The following is a 22,011-nucleotide window of genomic DNA, read 5'->3' on the forward strand; positions in this document are numbered from 1 at the left end:
AGGCCAAAAAGCCAAAATTTGTCCAGGCTCAGTTCAACTTCACAGCCAAAAGCCCATCCCAGCTGAGCTTCTGTCGAGGGGACGTCCTTGAGATCCTGGACTGCTCTGATCCCAACTGGTGGAAAGGGAGGATTGGCGTGAAGACGGGCCTATTCCCCAGGAACTATGTCTTCCCACTGCGCATGTGACCCACTTCGCCTGCGTTCTCATTGGAGGCTTCTTCTGAAGCAGCCAATCAAAATCTCCCTGAACAGAAGTCCTGTGGAACATCTATGGAATGACCGCCCCACTTGGAACCTTTTTCAGAAGTGGACCAAAAAGTGGACCTCTCATGTGACAAGTGGTGGTGTAAGGGAGTGGCCTTCAACATTTCCTCGCCCACAACCAGGGATGTGGGAGAAACTTGATTTTGTTTGCATTCGAATGAGAAACCACCTGATTTGTGCTTCTCAAACCAATCTGCAAACTGAAACACAGCCATCCTTGGAAATTCATGTTTCTTCCCATTTTGTGACTCAGTTGTTCAACCAACATATATAAAAGTGGGAAATGTGCTCTTCTTTGGTTTTTCTAAGATAAAGAGACAGAAGAACCACAGGGAAAATGCAGAATGACAATGCCATGTGGATGAATGAAGGGTGGCAATCCCACACTAAACACTGACAGAGAAAGCACTCTTCCATCAGTCTGGTGCCAGTTGAATCATCACAGTTTCCCCTGAAGAATCCTGGGAATTGTAGTTTTACTGACATCTGTTCTATAGCCTCGCCCTTAAACAGAACTAGAGTTCCCAACATTCCCTGGGAATGAAGAAATGACTGTGAAACCAATATCAAGTTCCATTATTGTATGGGAGCATCCATGGCAATTCCCTCTCATTTCTTTTGCATTATATTTCTTCTTCGTCTGTCCCAGGTTGTTGGATTATTCAAACAAGTTGGGTTTGTGTTAGCAAAACCCACTGGGGACGTTGGTAGGCCGGGAATAATGAACCCCTGAATCTAACCCAATGGATTGACCCAGAATTTGGGGACCCTGTTTCTGTCTGAGGATGGCGATCCCTTGTGTGGGATCTTCCAGGGATCATACTTCAGTCCTGGACGGGTTCAGAAGCAAAAATGGAGAAATCAATGGATGCAAAATTTACCTTTGTACAGTCGGGTTCATTCCAGCCATGCAAAACCCAGAGGTTTTCCACGCTCTCCTCTCCATCCTGGGTAGCAAAAGGCATTATCACAGTTCAAGAACACATGCAAACCAGTCAAAAATCACTCAAGGACATGCCCTGGGAGGGGGCACAGGTTAGGGAGGGTCTCAAAAGGCAGGCAGAGGGGCCAGAGGGTCACATTTACCACCTCCAAGCCGGAGCTTCCTCACCTCTGGCTTAGCCAGTAAAAGAGTTGACTCATGACACATGGGCGGTTTCCAATGTGGGAACAGATGACTGGGTGGGGAATCCCCTTAGCAAATCTCAGTTCCCCCTTTCATTTGTTTGAAAACACCTCCCCCCCCAGCTTGTTTCATAAGCATCTTGTGACTAGGCATGCCTTATCTCAGAATGGTGTTTCCCCCCCACCCTGCTCTCTTGGGTCACCAACAGCCAAGGGCAACAGGAAGGAGGAATCTGATACACTTTGCAGCCAGGCAAACATTCTCCCACCTGCCTCCTTGACCCTTCCTCTATTTATAGGCTCTTCACAAAGCCGGGTGTTTGCAAAGAACTCACCGAGCTTTCCGCGAGGTACTACCTCTCAGTTTCTAGGGAGCATACGAGATAGAGTGCATAGGTATAGTCCACTCTGGCAGAAACCTCGCAGGGAAGGAATTCAGCCCGAGGGCCACATTCCCTTCTGGACAACCTTCCAGGGGCCACATGTGAATGGGGCCAGAGGCAAAAGTGGGTGGAGCAAGGCATGCACACCTTCCAAATTTTTCCAGTGCAAAACCAGGATGTCTTCCAGGATGCACTCTCAGGTGATGTGACCTGTGCCTTGCTCTCACCCCCCCCCCAAAAAAAAGCAATTTTGGGTGGGAGGGGGCAGAGCACAGTGCACGAGTGGGATCATGGTATCCAAAATGGCTACTGGGATCTTGCAAGAAAAAAATGGGATGTCCTGTTTTATCCAGGACACTTGGAAGGAGGTGTAGCTGAGGCAGGGAATATTACCTACAGTGGCCTGGGGTACTATATTCGGACCCAGATCCTGCACAGGTTTGGGTAATTGCATTGGCAGAGACTGCCTAGTCAAATCAGGACAGCTAGAGGAAAAGCTGAGACCAGCTCCATTTGTGGTGATTGGCATGTGCCCGCATTGTATACATCAGAAGGGGAACACTAGGTGAGAGGACCACCAGCAACTCAAGAGTGTGATGTGGAGAGATTTATTGAACCGACGGCTACCCACAACCTCAATATACAAATTGGTTTTCGCTAGGCAATGATTTTGTGCGTGTGAGTGTACAACCTCAAGTTGGGTTTCACATGTTAGCTACGGTTATGCTAATCATTTTGTATTCCTTTATGTGGTTTAATAAAGTAATTCAGGCAGTCAAGCAGGTGCTTCAGACAAATTTGGAGGCAAAAAGATGGATGCTCATTCCATGCCTGAGCAATGACTTGTCCCAACTGAGGAGCAAAAGACAGAGACTCATCAGCTTCACTGGGCCAGAGCTAGACCTCATTGGTGCCCTGTATCACATGATACATGGGGTGCAATGCCGCCATTGGTGCCATGGCCCCGGAGCAGAACTCCTCAAAAACAGAGTCCTCTGACAATTGCAACTCTGTAGGAATAACGGGTGATAGGGACGCGGGTGGCGCTGTGGGTAAAACCTCAGTGCCTAGGGCTTGCCGATCACATGGTCGGCGGTTCAAAACCCCGCGGTGGGGTGAGCTCCCGTCTTTCGGTCCCAGCTCCTGCCCACCTAGCAGTTCGAAAGCACCCTTAAGTGCAAGTAGATAAATAGGTACCGCTTTATAGCGGGAAGGTAAACGGCGTTTCCGTGTGCTGCGCTGGTGCTGGCTCGCCAGAGCAGCTTCGTCACGCTGGCCACATGACCCGGAAGTGTCTCCAGACAGCGCTGGCCCCCGGCCTCTTAAGTGCGATGGGCACACAACCCTAGAGTCGGACACGACTGGCCCGTACGGGCAGGGGTACCTAGGAATAACGGACACCAGAAGGTTGGATGCAGGTGAGCTGTGCAGAAGCACGCTGGCAAGCATGCTCCAAGCAAGCTGCCGGCTAGCACTGCCAAGGCTCCTTTTATTAGCAGACGTCAACAATTGGAAACAGTAGGAAACCAGCCTGAACTTAACGTATTTCCATCTAAGCACATTTCCAGTGTTAGCAAATACACGTGTCAGCAGGTGTTTCCCTCAGATGTTCCCCCGATACTTGATTACGTCTGCGTCCCCGGTCATGCTCCAGCCAAGCGTTACGTCTAACAAACAAATTGTGAGAGGACAAAAGGTGAGAGGTAAAACCCTGTTTTGTAGCCAGGAAGGCAAAAGGTCAGGGAAAGCAGGCATAACACTCCTTGACATACTGTTGCATGTCTGGTGCGAGCGTTACCTCTATACAACTCCAAGGAAGGGACGGATCCATGTTCTGCCCCATCCTGCATGGGTTTTCAGACTCTGAGGTCCCCCCCCCAGAGCCCCAAGGAGACAACTCTGCCACCAGACTCTGGTGGCTGGTCCACAAACCCTTGCGGGATCGAGAAAGCCCTGAGAGATCCCTATGGCTGAAAACCCCAGTACAGTGGTACCTCAGGTTACATACGCTTCAGGTTACACACTCCACTAACCCAGAAATAGTGCTTCAGGTTAAGAACTTTGCTTCAGGATAAGAACAGAAATCAGGCCCCATTAGCTAAAGTGGTGCTTCAGGTTAAGAACAGTTTCAGGTTAAGAACGGACCTCTGAAACAAATTAAATACTTAACCTGAGGTACCACTGTACCTCCAAAAAAGGCAATGGTTGCAGAATAAAACGCTGGTTCTTTAACCGTCTGTGTGCCAGCACTGAGGAGATGGGCCCTCGAGTCAGTGACTACCTAGCTGTGCTTTAAAACTCTGCCAATAGTTCCAGGACCTTGCTGAGACAACTTAGATGTTTGACCATCGCAATGATCTCTCTCTAAGGTGCTGACCCTTGACTTGTCTTTACTTGGGCCAGCACCCTTCCTTAGTGATGCTGCAGCAGAAACCACATGATGCAAGGAGCCAATAGGATGTTTTCTGCACTAGAAGCTGCAATACCACCCTGTGGCCATGTACAGTGAAGGTGCTGCAGCAATTTCCTCTGTTTGCCAGTGGGCCAATGTCAAAAGAGAGTTGTGGTGAGTCTTCAGCTCAATCGCACTAGAGGTAGCAAAACAAGATGGGGGTGTTCCTGTGCCGCTCTCATGCCTAGCCAGAAACGGCTATCATGCCCAACTACAAGTGCCCTGTGGAACATGTAAAATGGCCAAGCTGAACTGAGTTCAGTATTTATGGGCTGTTTACAAATCAGGGCCTTTTTCTGCAAACTAAATCTGCCAGTTTCTTTTTAATTTTTTTCTAAGAAAGATTCTAGTCCCCTTGGTTGCAAAAAATACAAAAATAAATCTGCATATGCTAGCCCAAAGGTCCAGTGTCATCTCCAGCGGAGTACCTTATAAAATCCCAAAGTTTCCAATTTTGTGCATTAATTCCTGGAAGCTGCCTTCAGACCATTTGCTCATTTTAGCTCAGTACTGTACACACTGGCTGGCAGCAGCTCTCCAAGGTTTCAGATGGGGGGCATTCCCAGCCCTACCTGGTGATTGAACCTGAGATCTTCTGCATGCAAATCAGCTGCTCTACTCTACTGAGCTACAACTCTTCCTCTTGGTAGTTTAGAACGGCCCCATCAGTAGCTGAAATATAATACTTAAATAAAGCAATCCACTGGTAACAGAGAATACTTCCCATCTTCCACATACACACCAGTTCTCTCTTCCCCTCCCCTCCCCACTCACCCCAAACTCCTTCCCGTCTTCTCTGAGGAACTTTCCAGAAGACATCCCTTAAGCAAAATAAGCATAGAAAAATACATTGACACAGATCAGGAGAAGGGCATTTGCACAGCAGATCTGAGCCCAAAAGCGGAACTCTGTCTTGCCCCCAGGGGGCTTCCCTGGGGGGTTTCCAGCTTTCATGACGCAGGGGGCGCAGGCCTTTCCATTGCCAAAACAACTCCATGGGAGGCTTTCCGGGAGATCTGTGAGAAAGAGAGAGAGCAAAGGGTTTATTCATGGAAAACAAAACAAAAAAGGATTAGACAAAGTCCTAGAGCAGGGATGGGGAACCTAAAGCAGCAACAGCTGGTGCCCATGGAAACTGGTGGGGTGGAAGACAGGAAGCCCAAGAGTAAGGGCAGCCAAAGCCAATGACCGTCAAAGCCAACTAATTCCAGTTTTGTCCCCATCCTCCTCCTCCTCTTCCTCTCTGAGTTCCTCATGGGCAACACTGAGTCTAAGGTTGAGGAGGCTGACAGCCAGGTAGGGCTGGCTGATGGCAGACTGAGGTTGGTGGGACATTGTCCCCTTCGCCCTCATGCAGGGCTGGCCCACCCATGAGGCAAGGTGAGACAGCCACCTTAGGCAGCAGGATCCACCGGGGCAGCAGATCCCGATGTAGATCTCCATTCCCCACTTCTTTCTGATATAGATCTTGACCCGCCCCTTCTTCCCTAGCAGGGTCGCCATTTTGTGGCGGGCCTCAGGTGCCCAAATCTATTGGGCTGGCCGTAAAGGGTCAGCGCCCACTGACCTCGAGCCCTTCCGATGGGGCTGGGCTCCCATCATCCCCTGACCATTATCGGCCATGCTGGCTGGATCTAACGGCCAACAACTTCTCAATGGTTCCTCAGTTCTGTCCATTTGGTAGCCAAATTTCCACTGCCAGCTTAGAAGCTGCATTCTAGTCATATCAAGAATGATAAAATGCACAGTATTATAAATCTTAACCCAATGTTTCATTACCCATGGAGTTTGGTGCACATGGGTACTAATGGCTGTTCTGTGATTCCGTATCAAGCTTTTAATTTTAATTGGGAGTTTGACATCTTGTATATTGTGAAGTCCTTCGGCTACGTTCAGTAAAGTTGACGGACTGATCACAGGATATTTCAGCACCCGCCGTTCACATGAAACCACATATTCCAACGGGCTTTTCTTTTTCCCTGCCCCTCTGAGAGAGGATGTCGTTCAAATCGTGCCTGGAGCCTACCATCGTTCTGTGTGCTGGAAAAGCCGTCCTCAGGCAGCGATTTGGGGTTGGGGAGTTGGGGAGGAAGCGACTCCTCCTCACGAAGAGTCCACCAAGTCACAAACTTTACCTGCAAATATAAAAAAGTAGGGGGAAAGCCAATGAAATACAAAGTTGCATTTGCTTATGAGCATCATTACCATTGATAGCCAAAGCATGACGTTGTGAGGTAAAATGTGCCGCTGACAGGAAAGCAACGCTCCTGACAGAAACACAAGGGATATGTTCACTCGGCAGAGATATTGGAGAGGAACAATGGGTGAAATTTGCATCTTCCATCCTTCAGTGTACAGGAAAGAGTTTGACTCTGAGAGAAGTAGCGCGCCCAGGAGAAGTTCTGGAAGGTTCCGCGGTTGCCATGTACACAGGCAATTCCTAGTTTGAGGCCACAGATAAGGCCCAAGAGACTCTAGTTTCGCTCAAATTAAACTTGTGAAAATTCACAGTTCCAAGTTTTCTGTGTCAGTTAATTTCAATGTCTCTGTTCTGAGTATGTCTAATATTGGATGAAGCCCCTACACTCTAGTGATAGCTTTTGGATGATATTATTATTATTATTATTATTATTATTATTATTATTATTATTATTGACATGCCTTTTGCATAAGTCTCAAGGCAGTGTAGTCATTAGAGTAAAAACAACTATGATAGGTTTTTTTAAAAAAATTAATAAACCCATACAGAAAATAACTAAAGGTCTTTAAAATGGCATTTTATTTCATTTAAACGAATCTGAAAATTTGCTAACGCTTTAAAATCTTTTTTACACTTCGTACAAAAATCAAATCTCTAACTGGTGTGCGACATAAAAACAACAAACAATTTTATTAAAACAAAAATAGGCGATAAAACGAAACTGCTAAATGGACAAGCCTACCCAGATGCTTAGAAGATTGAGGCAAATTTAATCCGTTTCGGTATTTTAACTTTTGTGTGTTTTAAAGTAGGGTAGTGACTAGGGTAGTCAGAAAAACTCCTGTAATATCAGACCCTCCCAAATGCAAATTAACAGTCAAGACGCAAAACAAACCCTAACAGGAATGCCTGTTCTACTGACCCCTGACCTGCCCCCCATCTTGATGTTTTCCGCTTGTGCCAGCCTCCTGCCCTGAACCAGGTGGTGTCAGAGGTGTCTCCTTGGCACCACCTTCCAGGTGCAGAGAGATCCAGGCAACGCCCACCGTGTTTTCTCGTGCCACCCAACCGTCCGTTCTCCTCTCTGGGCACACATCAGAACAAACCACTGCGCTGGGCATGTCCCAATACGTCTGAGAGGGCCCTGGTGCCAAGGAAGGGCAGTCTTCCATAGCTAGGGGTGGTGGTTAAGTGGCACAAGCATGGTGGCTCGACCTCTCTGGGTGGAGTGGAAAAGACTTATTTCTTTCTTCCTGTTCCTTCAAAGGTGGTTTAACAGAAAGGATTCTGCCTCGGGCAATTGATCCGATCAGAAGCAAAGGGAGCAATCGGTTTGGGCCTGTGTCACTATCAGGGCAAGGAAATCCTATCGAGCGTCAATGCCAGGCAGCCATTTTCCCATGCCAAAGCAAAGCAGACGATCCTTGTTTTAAAAAGCTTGTTGCTCTCCCCCTGTTCCAGAAAGAAACGAGGGCTTTATTTCTGAGGGCAAAAACAGTGAGTTTTACCCTCCCGGTGAATTTCAGCTGATTTCATTTAGTACATGGCATTTCCTATTGTAAGGTGCTCGGAAACTACGGTGTTCAGGAAGTACCTAAGCTATGAAAACACATTTAAATAATTGTCATTTTATAGAAACTTCTTTTTGTACGCCACTACAGCAGCAAGAATACTTATCGCAAAGTATTGGAAGACACAAGATCTACCCACTCTGGAAGAATGGCAGATGAAAGTGATGGACTATATGACACTAGCTGAGATGACCAGCAGAATCCGTGATCAGGGGAAAGAGACGGCGGAAGAAGACTGGAAGAAATTTAAAATCTACCTTAAGAACTATTACAAAATTGATGAATGCTAAAATACCGAGGTTTTGAGAAAGAAAAGGAGATGACAGCGATATAAGATTAAGATTAAGTTGAAGGAAAGATTAGGAAGATATATGTTAGACAAAATTATTTAGAAGTTGCTGAAAAAACTTTGGACATTGGGATGCAGGAAGGGGAGGTATGGGGGAGTCAGAGAAGTGAGGTTTATGAAAGAAAGGTTATGAAATTATACATGTCTGTATGTCTTTTTATATGTTTGTATTGTCTTAAAAATTTCTGTAAAACCAATAAAAAATTTATAAAAAAATAAAAATAAATAATTGTCATTTAATTAATAATATGAATTATTAAAATAAAATTTGCAGAAGGGCCGTGACTCAGCCGAAGGGCACCTGCTACTTCTCTCCTCAGATGCCATCATTGCTCTGTCACATGGAGGGTGGAGCAAACTTATTTTCTCCTGCTCTGGAGAGTAGGAAATGGATTCAAGTTACAAGAAAGGAGAGATTCCGACTAAACGTCAGGAAGAACTTTCTGACCGGAAGAGCTGTTCAACAGTGGAACAGTCTCCCTCAGGAAATGGTGGACTCTCCTTCCTTGGAGGTTTTTAAACAGAGGTTTGGATGGCCATCTGTCATGGATGCTTTAGCTGAGATTTCTGCATTCCATGGGGTTGGACCCCTCAGGGTACCGTCCAAATACAGTGGACGATCAGGTTGCGAACGTGATCTGTGCAAGATGCACATTCGCAACCCGCAGTGGCACGTCTGCGCACGTGTGGGTTGCGATTCGGCACTTCTGCACATGCACAAAGCGTGATTTAGCGCTTCTGTGCATTTGCGACCACCGAAACCTGGAAGTAACCCATTTCGGCAGGTCTGTAACCCAAAAAAACGCAACCTGAAGCATCTGTAACCCGAGGTATGACTATATACAGTTCTGTAATTCTCTTGCTTCTCCTCCTCTACGCCACTGGAGCAGCTCGGCTCACCTGCTTACAAGCTCTACTCACCTGGGATTCGGCGGGGGGCTGAGTCAGCAAGCTGATGCCCGCCACCACCATGGCAGTCAGCAGGAAGAGGAGGGTGGCGAAGTGAAGATAGTGGAGGTCCTTCACGAGGGAAGGGCGCCTGTCCGGGACACCACACCGGGGCGTGGGGTGTGCAAACTCCAAGGCCATCCGGCTCAAGCCAATGACCAGCCCCACCATCAGGCCCCAGAAAGCCCCCTGCAGATAAAGACAGGGCCCAAAAGACTGAAATTCTAACCTCCTTGGTCAAGGCCTCTGGAGAAAGCAGGTAGATTTCGGGAGAAGGAACCAGAAACAAGGAGCAAGTTGTTTTCTTTCCTTTTAATGCCAGACTTAACCACCCTCTTCCCTCATCGTACTGAAGTTGTGATTGACTCCTTCAGGCTTATTTAATTAATTTTATTCATCCCCTGCTCTTCAGCAGGTTTCCCAGGGTGGCTAAGGAAAAGAAAGCAAACTAAAATTCCCAATGGAAACAGTTAAAATGAAAGCCGCTTATATCCCACAATAAAAAAGCGCACTTAGAAGCCTGAGCCTCAAACCACTTCCAGGCAGGATAAACATAACATCAACATTCACACATGCGTGTAACTCAACCCAACAGAACACAGATTGCATCCACATATCCACAAATAATGCTATATAACATAGTGACACATGCAAACATGCAGGACACACTACACAACAGAACGCCATGTTTGCGTAACAGATGATAACGCCACATCCACAGAACAGAACACCATACCAACATAAGATAACGTAACACCACATCCACAGAGCATCACAGCACATCCACACAATGTAACATCAAAGGACCACAGCTACACATTCACTTAAAGTGGTATAAAGCCCACGTATACATTTGTAGCAGAGACCTACAGTTTACAAACAGGTGCGGCTTTCACAAAAGGAAAGCAAACGATTGCAATGCAAATTTGGGTGATTCACATTGCATATTATCATGGGGTTTTCCCATTTGGGGACAGACTTGTAAGGGACAGGGAAAAATGCAGAGGGTAGGAAACAATGAGGAGACAAGGGTAGACACTGGTGGGTTAGTCCCCTGACCTTAAAAAATGCACCTGTTCTACTATGGGCAACATTGCATATCCACCCACCAGTTCCTGGATTTATGTTTTAAATAGTGCTTCTCTCTTTTTTTAAAAAAAATAATACAACAAGGAGAGCCCAAGGCTCAGATTCTCTCTTTGGCAGATTCTCTCCACTTAAGGGGCATCTCAAGTTGCAGGGCTAGGAAAGACTTATGCTTAGGGGCAGAACATCTACCTTGCGCACAGAAGACCTCATGTTCAATCCCTGATAACTCCAGGTGGGATTGGGACAAACTCAAGCCCTAGATGAACACTGCCATCCTGTGCAGACATTGCTGAGAGGTGGCTCAACAGTCTGACTGAGCTTAAGGCAACTTTCAATGTCCCCCCTTAAGTCATTTATTAAAAACATATACTATATCTTACTATATAATATTATTGCAAGGAAATGTCATCACGCTGCAGTTCACCTGCTCACCAGTAGGGGGCCATGTGGGCAGGATGGTAGTGGAAGCGAGCAAACAAGCAGGCTGGCAGGTGGTCCAGACAGGGGCTTCCCGTTCACCCTGTTGTCATGGCCACCGCCACCCACTTGCTCGCTCGCAGGCACAGCAGGGCAAGGCAAGCCCAGCGTCAGAGGGGGCGAGTGGTCTGGCTGAGCGAGAAAGAGAATGGGCAGGTGGTCCGGCAGAGTAAGCAACTAGGGAGGCAACTAGGTAGGTGGGCCTGGCAGGTCTTTGCATGTTCCTAGTACTCCATCAGTGTCAGAAGGAAGCATGCATTTCAAAATGCATGCTTACTGTCTGCCAGCTGAAGCGGAGCGCAAGGGAGAAAGGCCCTTTCCTCCTCTTTCCCCTCTCCTCCACAAGTGGTAGCAACAGCAGCAGTAGGGGGGTTGTGTTTGGGGCAAGCTGTTGGCAGAGGGAGTTTGGAGTGAATTGTTGGGGGAGTTTGGGCTGAGCTGTGGGCATAGCTGTCAACCTTCCCTTTTTTCACAGGAAATTCCCTTATTCCAGCGCCGTTTCCCGCTGCTTCCCGCTGCTATCCCGGATTGTTAGATATCCCGTAGACTGTCCCGGGACAGGTGAGGCTGCTGATCCCTTATTTTCAAATCTGAAAGTTGACAGCTATGGCTGTGGGGAGTAGGGTGGGAATGGCAGGGAGGTGGGGATGGGATACTGAAGGAGCTGTGAGTGGGAGGTCAAGGAAGAGGATAGGGGTGGCTAGGGTGTAGGGAGTTTGATGGACTGGCAAGATGGCTCGTGATGGATAGCTCAGTCAGTAGAGCATGAGACTCTTGATATCAGGGTTGTGGGTTTCAGCCCCATGCTTGGCAAAAGATTCCTGCATTGAAGGCTTCGTCACGATGAGCCTCATAGTCCCTTCCAACTCTACAATTCTATGATTCCATGGGGTTGGCGAGCAAAGTGCGCAAGGGCATCAGTCTCTACTTTATATACCCCCATTGTTCAGCCCAAACACTGAGGTCCAGCTCCGAGGGCCTTCTGGTGGTTCCCTCACTGCGAGAAGTGAGGTTACAGGGAGCCAGGCAGATGGCTTTCTTGGTGGTGGCACCCTCCCTGCAGAATGCCCTCCCATCAGATGCCAAGGAAATAAACAACTATTGGGCTTTTAGAAGCCAGTCCCCGTGCAGGGAAGTTTTTAACGTTTGAGGTTTTGTTGTGTTTTTAATATTTTGTTGGGAGCCGCCCAGGGGAACCCAGTCCGATGGGCGGCATATAAATAATAACGTTCTTGTTATCATTATCAGCTATTATATATGAGCGTACCTGTTCATTAGCTCGCTTCCAGAAAACGGCCAAGAGGAAGACCGCCGTAACCGGCGGGGCAAGGTAGCTAGTGACAGATTGGATGTAGATGTAGAGCTGGCCGCTGTTGGAGCTCTGCAGGATTGGGATCCAAACCACGCTGACAGCAACTAGGACAATAGTGACTATCCTGCAAGGTTAGCGATAAAAAAAAATCACATGTGAAAAATCATCATCATAAGAGTGGGTTTTCTGGGGGAAAGCAGCGAGGCAAAGGCAAAACCTCTCAGACTTGTGGCTAGAACGCATGGAAACAGCGGAAGTGTGGACAAGCTCCATGAGGATTTCTTATGTTCTAGGTTACAGGAGAAGAACCTTATCCAAAGGCCACCAGAACCCTGGAGGGGCGAGTGAGGTCTTGTTCACACAAATACCGAGCAAATGGCAGTCCAGGCCACGGCATTTCAAAAACCCTGCCTGTGTCAAAGAAGTCATGCGCAACAGAGGATGTGTGCAAGACTTCGCTTTCTCCATGCACGGGAAAGTATCAGCCGCCCACACCCTGAGAGGGTCACCGATGCAAGACATAAAATAAGGGAGGGCTTTGCAAGCAAGCAAAATCAAATGCTCCTCAATTGCACTGCAGGCCAGTCTAATCTGTGCATTTTATGCATATCTGGAAGCGGTCCAGTGTCCATGCAGGGTGATATCGCCTTTGCAGGTAACCGAGAAAGGAACTGAGATGAAAAACTTGTTCCCGTGGGCTGGGCTTCACTCAGCACCTCGACTGACGCAACCAGATTTTGCAGCAGACAGGAATGGTGGGATCTGCAACGTGGGATTACTGCAGGTTTGCCAGCGAGTCCTACCAAGGGGCCCCAAGAGCTTCTGGGAAGCCAGCACGAAAGGAGTTGGCAGACACTGAGGTGCATGCAATGCCTTGCAAAAGCAAACCTTTACAAGCGTCAGGGTAATAGGGGATCATATAAGGGGAAACAGGTCTCAGCCTGTTGCGCTTGTGTGTTGCTTTTCGAAAACCATTTATTTACACCTGAGGCCACAGATGATCTGCTTAATTAAATAAAGAATCCCCGTGCAGTTATTATGTAAATAAAGAAACTAAACAATTTTTAAAACAGGAAGCGGGGAAAATAGTACCCCGGTCAACTCTTGATTATTCCGGCACTTCCCAGCCGAAGCAAACATTTTAATGGCTGCAGACCTGGAAGCAAAACCGTACAGCTGTCCCAGGATGGCACCCCTTCAAAGGAGGGTGCTGTCATGGGAAGTACATGTTGCACCACTTCTCTGTGGCAGCAGTAGATCCAGGATTTGTCCATCTCAGGGCAGTATGTCTGAGTCAGGCCTCACACAGACAGGCAGACACACACCCCTGTCTTGACACGACTCTTTTTTCAAAACAAAGCAAAGGCATCAGCCAAATTCTCTCTGCTCAAGTTCTTTCTCAACAGCCAGTTTCAACCTAAGTCATGTTATGGGCAGACGTGTTCAGGTGGATTCTCAGCCCAGTATGCCTGAAGGAGCGTCTCCACTCCCATCAATCAGCCCGGAAACTGAGGTCCAACTCCAAGGGCGTTCTGGTGGTTCAATCACTGCAAGAAGTGAGGTTACAGGGAACCAGGCAGAGGGCCTTCTTGGTAGCGGCGCCCGCTATGTGGAACGCCCTCCCATCAGATGTCAAGGAAATAAACAACTATCTGACACCTGAAGGCAGACTTGTTTAGGGAAGTTTTTAATGTTTGATGTTTTATTGCTTATTATTATGATTGATAATATTCTTTTTAGAGTGGCTGGGAAAACCAGAGTGCAGTATAAACAAACAAACAAACAAACAATATTGTTGTTGTTATATTTTTCAACATCATCATCATCATCATCATCATCATCCAGGCTTGCTTTGCCCCAAAAGTGGCATATAAATAAACCATAATACAGTCATACCTCGGGTTACAGACGCTTTGGGTTGTGCACCGCACCGCGCCGAACCCAAAAGTACTAGAATAGGTTGCTTCCGGGTTTCAGCGCTTGCGCATGCGCAGAAGCACCGAATTGTGACCCACACGTGCGCAGAAATGCGGGTCGCGGGTTACGAGCACTGCGGGTCGCGAACGTGCCTCCCACACGGATCACGTTTGCAACCCGAGCATCCACTGTAGTTCAGAATTTACCCCTGCACCACTGGCCCTGTATAAATTATAAAGGGGGAGGATGATGTCATATGGAAAATGAGAATGCCTTTCCAAATGCCTGACACACACACGGCCAGCAGGAGCTAAGGTGTGTCAATTTCCCACCCCCTCCCCTCTTCACAAGATAACGCCTGTCATTGATCAAATGCGCAGGGTGAGTCAAGCCCACCCATTCACTTCCAAGAATCCCGCTCCATGTGTCAGTCTCCTCCGCCTGCCTTTCCTTAATCGCCCGGCTGTTTGCGCAAGAGATATTGTGCAGAAAAGAGAAAGAGGGGAGGAGAGCTCTTGCATCCTTCATCATCAGGCAGCTGCCAGGGAAAAGGAAGAGTTTACATCCAAGTAAAGAGGGAGGGGGAAATGATATCCTTATAAGGGAAGACTGAAGCCAACTTCCTGCGCGGTGACGTTCCTACATGCTTTATTATTTCCTTTTCTTTCTCTTAGTAGTTCATTCCCCATGGTAATCTGTTGCGTCTCAATGCATTCATCGACACGTAGGTAAGGAAGTTGGAAGTATAGAGCAAAGTTAGGCAGGCAGGCTGAGAGGCCGAAGCCAGGGTGTCCTGCCTCCCTGTGGTCCTCAGACTCCCAGCTTGGTTTTTGCCAAAGGCTTTAATGCCTAGTAGATTGCTGTGGTAGATAAGTCAGGTTACGAGACAGATAGGTCCTGATTCTCACCCTGTGGCTCCTCCTCACTCCCCTCTGGCTCTGCCAAGATGTCTCTACAGGGCTCCTGACACATCCACAGCCCCACCCACTTTTTGCATAACATTTGCATTTTCTCATTTGCATGCACAGGTGCAAATTGAAGCGGCAAGGCTTACTCCGAACCATGGAGTGCCAAGAGGATTTGCTGGGCCCAGGATACTTTAGGCGGATTGGGCCCTCCACAAACTATGATGGCAGGAGGGGTCTCACTGAGACTGTACTCTGCACTGCGCCCAGATGCCCTTGAAAGCAAATCTCTTTCTTTAAGTTTAAAGGAAGGAGGTAGCAGCTACAGACATTAGGACCAGTGCTGTATTTACGTATAAGCTAAACAAGCTATAGCTTAGGGCCCCACTTTCTTGGGGGGCCAGAAAAAAATTTAAAGGGGGAAAAACTGAATGTACATTTCCAAAATATAAGATAAAAAGCAAATAAAATAAAACCTACATACAGCAACAGTGTTTTGTTTTGTGTGGGCTCCTATGATGTAAGTCATGGGCCCCACCTGCTAGCCTGTCCCCTAAAACAGTGCTTCCCAACCTTTTTTGGGCAAAGGCACACTTGTTTGATGAAAAAAATCTTGAGGCACACCACCATTACAGCCCCGTGACGTCAGCGCGCAGCGTCACGCCGGGAGGGACGCACGAAAGTGTAAGTTTCAATTTTTTCCCCCTCCCCCTTGCCTTCCTTCTGTGCCAACCGCCAAAAAGCCAAGAATCGCGGGACCGCCGGCGGAGGGGGGGGAGGGCGAGCGGAGGCAGCAGCGAGCCCCGTTCCTCCCCATCTGCCCCATTCCGTGCAAGGAGCGCGAACAGGTGTGAGAAGGGGGTCAAACCTGCGGGCCGGCGCCGGGGAACCTCCAAGCTTTGGGGGTGGGGGTGGGGAGGAGGCAGCAAAGCGAGGCAGGAAGGAGAGTGCGGCTTGGCTGGGTGAGCTTTGGCAGGGGCAGGGAATGAGAGCCGCGAGGCGGGTGCTGCGGACGGAGGCGCTGCCCGCCGAGCTCGCAGGCAGCCAGGCAGGCAGACGGCAAGAGCCCCGCGCTGGGCGGCCTCTCCTCGCCGCCGCCGCCCTGCCTCTCGCCGCCCGACTTGCCCACCTCCCTCCAGGCAACATCTCGCGGCACACTAGTGTGCCGCGGAACAGTGGTTGAAAAACACTGCCCTAAAATATCACTGGTTTGCTGATTTCTATATATAGGGTGCCTATATTCTGCACGGACTGGTTGCATGGCAATGTGCAAATGGCTTTAGAATGATACCTATTAGGTCCATAAATTACCATATAGCATGTATTCAACACAAAAAAACAGCAACCATTTGTTGTTGACAAAGGACAGCTGGACATAGGAAGCCCCCATTACCTTCAGTAGCTTAGGGCCTCATCAAACCTCAATCCTGCCCTGGTTATCACCCCAGTGCAAAAGACCCAGGGTGACCCCTGATAACAGCCCTGTACAACGCAATGCTATAAATGCCACGTGTCTTATCATACTTCGCTCTGCCAGAAGAAAACCGTGCCAGTTCCATCGTTCTTGTAACATCTGGCTTGATGTTTAATAATTGTGTTCTGTGGTTTCTTTTGGCTGCTAGCTGCCTTGTGGGCCCTGTCGTTTGAAGAAGTATTTTCAGTGAACAAACACGCCGACATCCAGTAATAATGAATGGCTTTGTTTTCGCTGAGAGATCTCAGTGTCCTGATAAAGACTCCACACAGTCCCACCCCAAAGAGGAGCCACCCTCTTTCACAAATGGGTAAAGTGAGATAAGACCGCATCATTTTGTCCCCATGAATCAAAGTCAGGGATACAGAAGTGACTCCTGTCTCCAGTTAACCATCAACATATCTGAAGATCCCCTTTAAGCAGAGAAGCAGCGGCATATCAGAACCACGCCATTTAGTTATCTGGGGGCCCATCTGCCCTATACATTTAAAGCAGCGCCGTACCAGTTTAAATTGCCATGGCTTCCCCCAAAGAATCCTGGGAGATGTAGTTTGTTAAGGGTGCTGAGAATTGACTGTTTAAAGTGGTATACCTGCTTTCCACATATGGAGCCAAAGGGGCCTGGGAAGCTGATAATTTGCTGCTTAAAAGAAATCACCGCCCTAGTAGCTGTATTTATTACTGACAAATGAAGCATTGCGAAATCGCTGAAGAATTAGGTTAGAGTTTGGGAGAGCGCATTCCTGCAAGCTCCCTTGTTGTTGTTGTTTTTAATTGCTTCGTTGCAGCTCATTTGGCAGGTTACCTCTCCCTCTTGCTCTCTCTCATTCTGTGTTCACACATCGAAGCAAATCGATTAAGCCCAAAGAGACAAAAGGAGGAAAACAATTAAGTCAAGGCGTGTCCCGCCTTGCCAAATGCCATCTAAGGCTGACTGGCTGGAATCATCAGGGGAGTGTCCCCAAATTGCTACTCTACGACAATTGAAATTGCACAATCGAACGCAGGGACCAGACACGTCACATATATTAGCAGCAAGAGGCTGCGTTCCAGATTTAGCTGTGGGTAAATATGTGCATGGGGGATGCGGGTGGCGCTATGGTCTAAACGACTGAGACTCTTGGGCTTGCCAATCGGAAGGTCGGCGGTTCGAATCCCCATGACGGGGTGAACTCCTGTTGCTCGGTCCCTGCTCCTGCCAACCTAGCAGTTCAAAAGCACGTCAAAGTGCAAGTAGATAAATAGGTACCGCTCCAGCAGGAAGGTAAACGGCGTTTCTGTGCGCTGCTCTGGTTTCGCCAGAAGCAGCTTAGTCATGCTGGCCACATGACCCGGAAAAACTGTCTGCGGACAAATGCTGGCTCCCTTGGCCAGTAAAGCGAGATGAGTGCCGCAATCCCAGAGTCATTCGCGACGGGACTTAACTGTCAGGGGTCCTTTACCTTTAAATATGTATATATTATCAGGAAAGAAGAAGAAAAAGCCCTGTCAGCCATTAGCTGCCTCCAGTCTCCTACATTGGTTGAGCTGCTGTGACATCACAAAATCCACACATTCTTAATTGTCACGGGAGAGGCAAGGACCAGCAAAGGAAAGTTGACTTCATGAACAGTCTCAGTGTTGCTGGGAGAGGGAAGGACCAGTATACGACTGTTGATCACTGGCACATCTGGTGTGAAGAAACAATATTTAGATTTTGTTCTGTGAACTGCCCTGAGACATCCGGGTATAGGGCGGTATATAAATTAAATAAAGAATAAAAGAATAAAAAGAAAGTGGGAGGTCAATTGTTTGGGCTTCAAAATGAGGGATGAGGTTAGAACTTAATTATACTTCCCTTCTATTTCTCCACCATTACTCAGCAGATCCTGCCTTATTTATAGCGTAACCAGCCTCATATAACCAACATGCTTAAGTCTAATTAATGCACGAAGGGGTTAATACCATAGAGTAAGCTGTCCTGCTACATTTAGCTATGTCTATGTTCCTTACCTTGGGAGGAAACAGGTAATCAGGTCTAATATTATCCCCCTGTCTACCTGAGAAGACTGGTGTGTAAAGGGCTTCTCTTGAGTCCCTATATCAATAATCTAGGAACTTTTGCCACTTTGTAACTAAGCCAAGTTTTACTGCCTGTGCATCTTTCTGAAGCACATGAATCTGACCTCGGGAGAGTTTGTAAGTAAACAATTTTTAACTCCCCCAATGTGTGGTGTTTTTCTATGCTAGGGGAAGTGGGAAACTTTGGAAAGAAACTTTTTAAGGGGACATTTCAGAACTCACTTTAAAAGGCACCTTTTTAGGTTTTACAGACTGTATTTTCATGCTTTCCTTTGCTGCATGTTTTGCGATTTTAAATCTCCGCTGGGGTTCTCTCAGCAAAGAGTACTTCCCCCAAATTGAGTTTATGCATATGAAACTGGGCGAGGATGATCATGCCTTTTGCCTCGGGCAGCAAAATGCCTTGAACCAGCAGCACTGACCCACATGGCCAAATATGTCAATAAGGCAGGGTGAGTGAGGAATTCCCTCCAGGCAACCTGCTGCCACTGTGAGCAACACAAGGAATGCAGACTAGCATTTTCGTGAGGGGCAGGGGCAAGTCATTCTGCAGAGCTTTTAGCAACACGGTTAAAGGCACAGCAGAGGACAAGGGAGACTGTGTTGAAGGTCAAGCAGGATACACAGCAACTTTTACAGGGCATTCCTTGGGCTGTTCAGAAATGCAACCCAATAAATTGGCAGATCACTCGGTTAATTAATGATCTGGATCACCCATGTGAAATTCAAGTTACTGGCCATCAGTCCTCTCTCGGCTACACAAACATGCTCATTAATTGAAATGTGGAGACGCTTGCAAGCAGGATTTCTGCTTCATTAGGTCTGTTGTGCAGGCAGATAAATCGAGTTGCTGGTGACGGCGGGAAATGATTCAGAAAGCAGGACTACGGAGGCATAAACAGGGGAAGTTAATCTCCGTGCCTGGCTGGAAAAGATCTGACAGGGTGTCCATTATTATTATTATTATTATTATTATTATTATTATTATTATTATATAGAAACAGCAGCACACAGTGAGCCTTTGACCCTCCAGATGTGGCTGAACTACAACCCCTATTTATCCCTGCTCATTGGCCATACTGGCTGAGGATCATGGGAGTTGTAGTCCAGCAACTTACAGCTAGCCAGCAGCACCTTCACGATGGGTTTATAAAATGCATTTTTTTAAAAAGCCTTTTGAAAGACTGTCAGCATTTTAGTGTTCACGTCTCATTTTTGCAAGCAAATCCTCTTAATATGATGCATTTTTGCATGTCCTTTGCAAAAAAAATAACGTGCATTTTTATGGATGCTTTCACCTAATCCAGGGTGGTTGAACCCTTTTTTAGCAGCCCTTGGCCACATTCAAGAAAAAACATTTTAAAGCTTTAAATTTTTATTTTCTGTGTGTGTCTTGTGTTGTTAACGAAAGCTCATACACCTGTTTGTCAATTAAAGCTATTAACAATTAAAGCTATTAACTCTGTATTTAATTATATATATTTAATCAAATATATAATTTGTGTATATTAAATAACATTAAATATATTGCGAACACTTTAATTTAAGACATGGGAATTGAATTCGGTGTGTGGCCCGCAGGTTCCCTGTCAAGGTACTCTTGCAGCCCACTTGGTGTGAGAAGTTGGACCACTCTAATCCATGCAGTTTGCAAATCATTTTGAAAAGTGTGAAATGGGTAGCCCCTTGATCGAATTCAGCTTGACCCGATTTTCTCTCCCATTCATCCCCACTCCCTGGTCATGGCGCGTAGCATCCATGGGCAACAAAGGTTCCTGAGCCAGGAAAATCCCACAAGTTCTTGTAAAGATGGCCAAGTAATAGATCCTAAAATAATGAATCAAATAACTAATCGCCAGCACTGCCCTTTCACGACACACGAAAACTGCCTTTGCATTGTCTAACGGTAGGGCCGGCCCCAGGGATACTGCCCCGCCCCAGGCTGGTACCTTCCAACCAGAAGCAGCTCTTTCTCGCTGGGCTCCTTCCGCACCTTCTGCCAGATGTCCATGGTGAAGAGGGTGCTGCTGCTGTTGAAGATGGAGGTCAGGGATGACATCAGAGCAGCCATCATGACGGCTATCATTAACCCTCGCAGACCTGGAGGGAGGAACCAGAAAAGCCAGTGGCTTTTAATGTTTAACAGACTATTGTATTTTAATATTTTGTTGGAAGCCGCCCAGACTGGCTGGGGAAACCCAGCCAGATGGGCAGTGTATAAATAATAAGTTGTTGTTGTTGTTGTTGTTGTTGTTGTTGTTGTTGTTGTTGTTGTATAGCAAGGCTTCTTCGTGTTGCCTCTCATTGCGTCTCCCTCTTCATTTCTCTGTGTGTTCTAGGAGACCAGTGGGGAGAGAAGCAGGAGGGGGAGACCCCCTGAGTCTGGACTGCTCCCCCGCTGCCGCCGCTCTAGCAGTGCCAACTGTGTCCTGAGCACACCTAGCTCAAGGATGACAAACAGCCAGCCAGTAGTTTAATTCTTTATTGACAAAAGCACATGCTTACAGCAGTAAGTTCTGACGACCAAGTAGCTGGCATCTCCTCCCCGGGATTGTACTCTGAGCTGGGCTGTTGGATCAACAGCATGGCCCTGCCTCCACCCAGCAGTGAGTAACACCATACAAATTGGAGCTAACTCTTTATTAGCAAAAATATGATTGGCGCGGGAGTGTCAGGCCTAAAGAGCGCAGTAACTCATCTCTAGCAGGTCCTGCCCCCGTGAAGCAGTTGCTGAGACTGAAGGTCTCTGCCTCCCCACAACTGCTGGTCCCCTCCAGCATCCATCCTCCAACTTGCTGGGGAGGGAACCGGTGGAGAACCCTAAAGAGCGGTGGGAAGGACCTTCAGTCCTCGCAACAGCTTCATTGGGGAACGACCCACTGGAAAGGGTTGTCGTGACCACTCGGACTGAGCTTCCTCCCCCTTTGAATAAAGAGTTAACTTTACTGACATTTGGTGCTTTATTGTTTCATTGCTGACCAATGCCTGACTCCAGCTCCTGATGGCTACCATTCTACCCTCCACTGTCAGAGGCAAGATGCTTCTGAATTCTGGCTGCTGGAAACGACAAGAAGAGGAGAGTGCCATTGCTGCGTCCGGTCAACATCTGGTGGGCCGCTGTGAGAACAGAACGCTGGACTAGATGGGCCACTGGCTTCACCCAGTATAATAATAATAATAATAATAATAATAATAATAATAATAATAATATATTATTTATACCCCGCCCATCTGGCTGAGTTTTCCCAGCCACTCTGGGCAGCTTCCACCGAATATTAAAAACAATACAGCATCAGACATTAAAAACTTCCCTAAACAAGGAAGTTGTCTTTTAAAAGTAAAATAGTTGTTTATTGCCTTATAAGCTCTCCTTATACAAGAGCCTCCAAGTTGAGGAGTAGGATTTAGCAAGCCTCGTTCAAAGCATCTTGCCTCTTTCCTGAGGTCACTTTTCTAGGGCACCCTGAGGCTTATCTGAATGT

The 22,011-nt window shown here is 47.4% G+C and overlaps 2 protein-coding genes across 3 annotated transcripts in view; one reads left to right on the forward strand and one right to left on the reverse strand.

Moving 5' to 3' along the window:
* GRAP (GRB2 related adaptor protein) overlaps nucleotides 1–546 on the forward strand; it is a 39,516-nt gene extending 38,970 nt beyond the window's left edge. For both annotated transcript variants that reach the window (XM_082199907.1, XM_082199908.1), the window contains one exon: nucleotides 3–546. In XM_082199907.1, the coding sequence (XP_082056033.1) occupies nucleotides 3–188 (186 nt within the window). In that variant the 3' untranslated portion in view covers nucleotides 189–546. The remainder of the gene's footprint in view (nucleotides 1–2) is intronic.
* Nucleotides 1–22,011, reverse strand: part of SLC5A10 (solute carrier family 5 member 10) — a 514,359-nt gene that overhangs the window by 411,122 nt on the left and 81,226 nt on the right. The window contains exons 11-15 of the mRNA XM_082199751.1: nucleotides 20,479–20,629; nucleotides 12,128–12,296; nucleotides 9,268–9,483; nucleotides 6,253–6,361; nucleotides 3,940–5,242 (exon numbers count right to left, since the gene is read on the reverse strand). Coding sequence (XP_082055877.1) covers nucleotides 5,049–5,242; nucleotides 6,253–6,361; nucleotides 9,268–9,483; nucleotides 12,128–12,296; nucleotides 20,479–20,629 — 839 coding nt within the window. The 3' untranslated portion in view covers nucleotides 3,940–5,048. The remainder of the gene's footprint in view (nucleotides 1–3,939; nucleotides 5,243–6,252; nucleotides 6,362–9,267; nucleotides 9,484–12,127; nucleotides 12,297–20,478; nucleotides 20,630–22,011) is intronic.

Source organism: Podarcis vaucheri (genome assembly GCF_965113315.1).
Source record: "Podarcis vaucheri genome assembly, chromosome: 14".
In the NCBI taxonomy this organism is placed as follows: Eukaryota; Metazoa; Chordata; class Lepidosauria; order Squamata; family Lacertidae; genus Podarcis; species Podarcis vaucheri.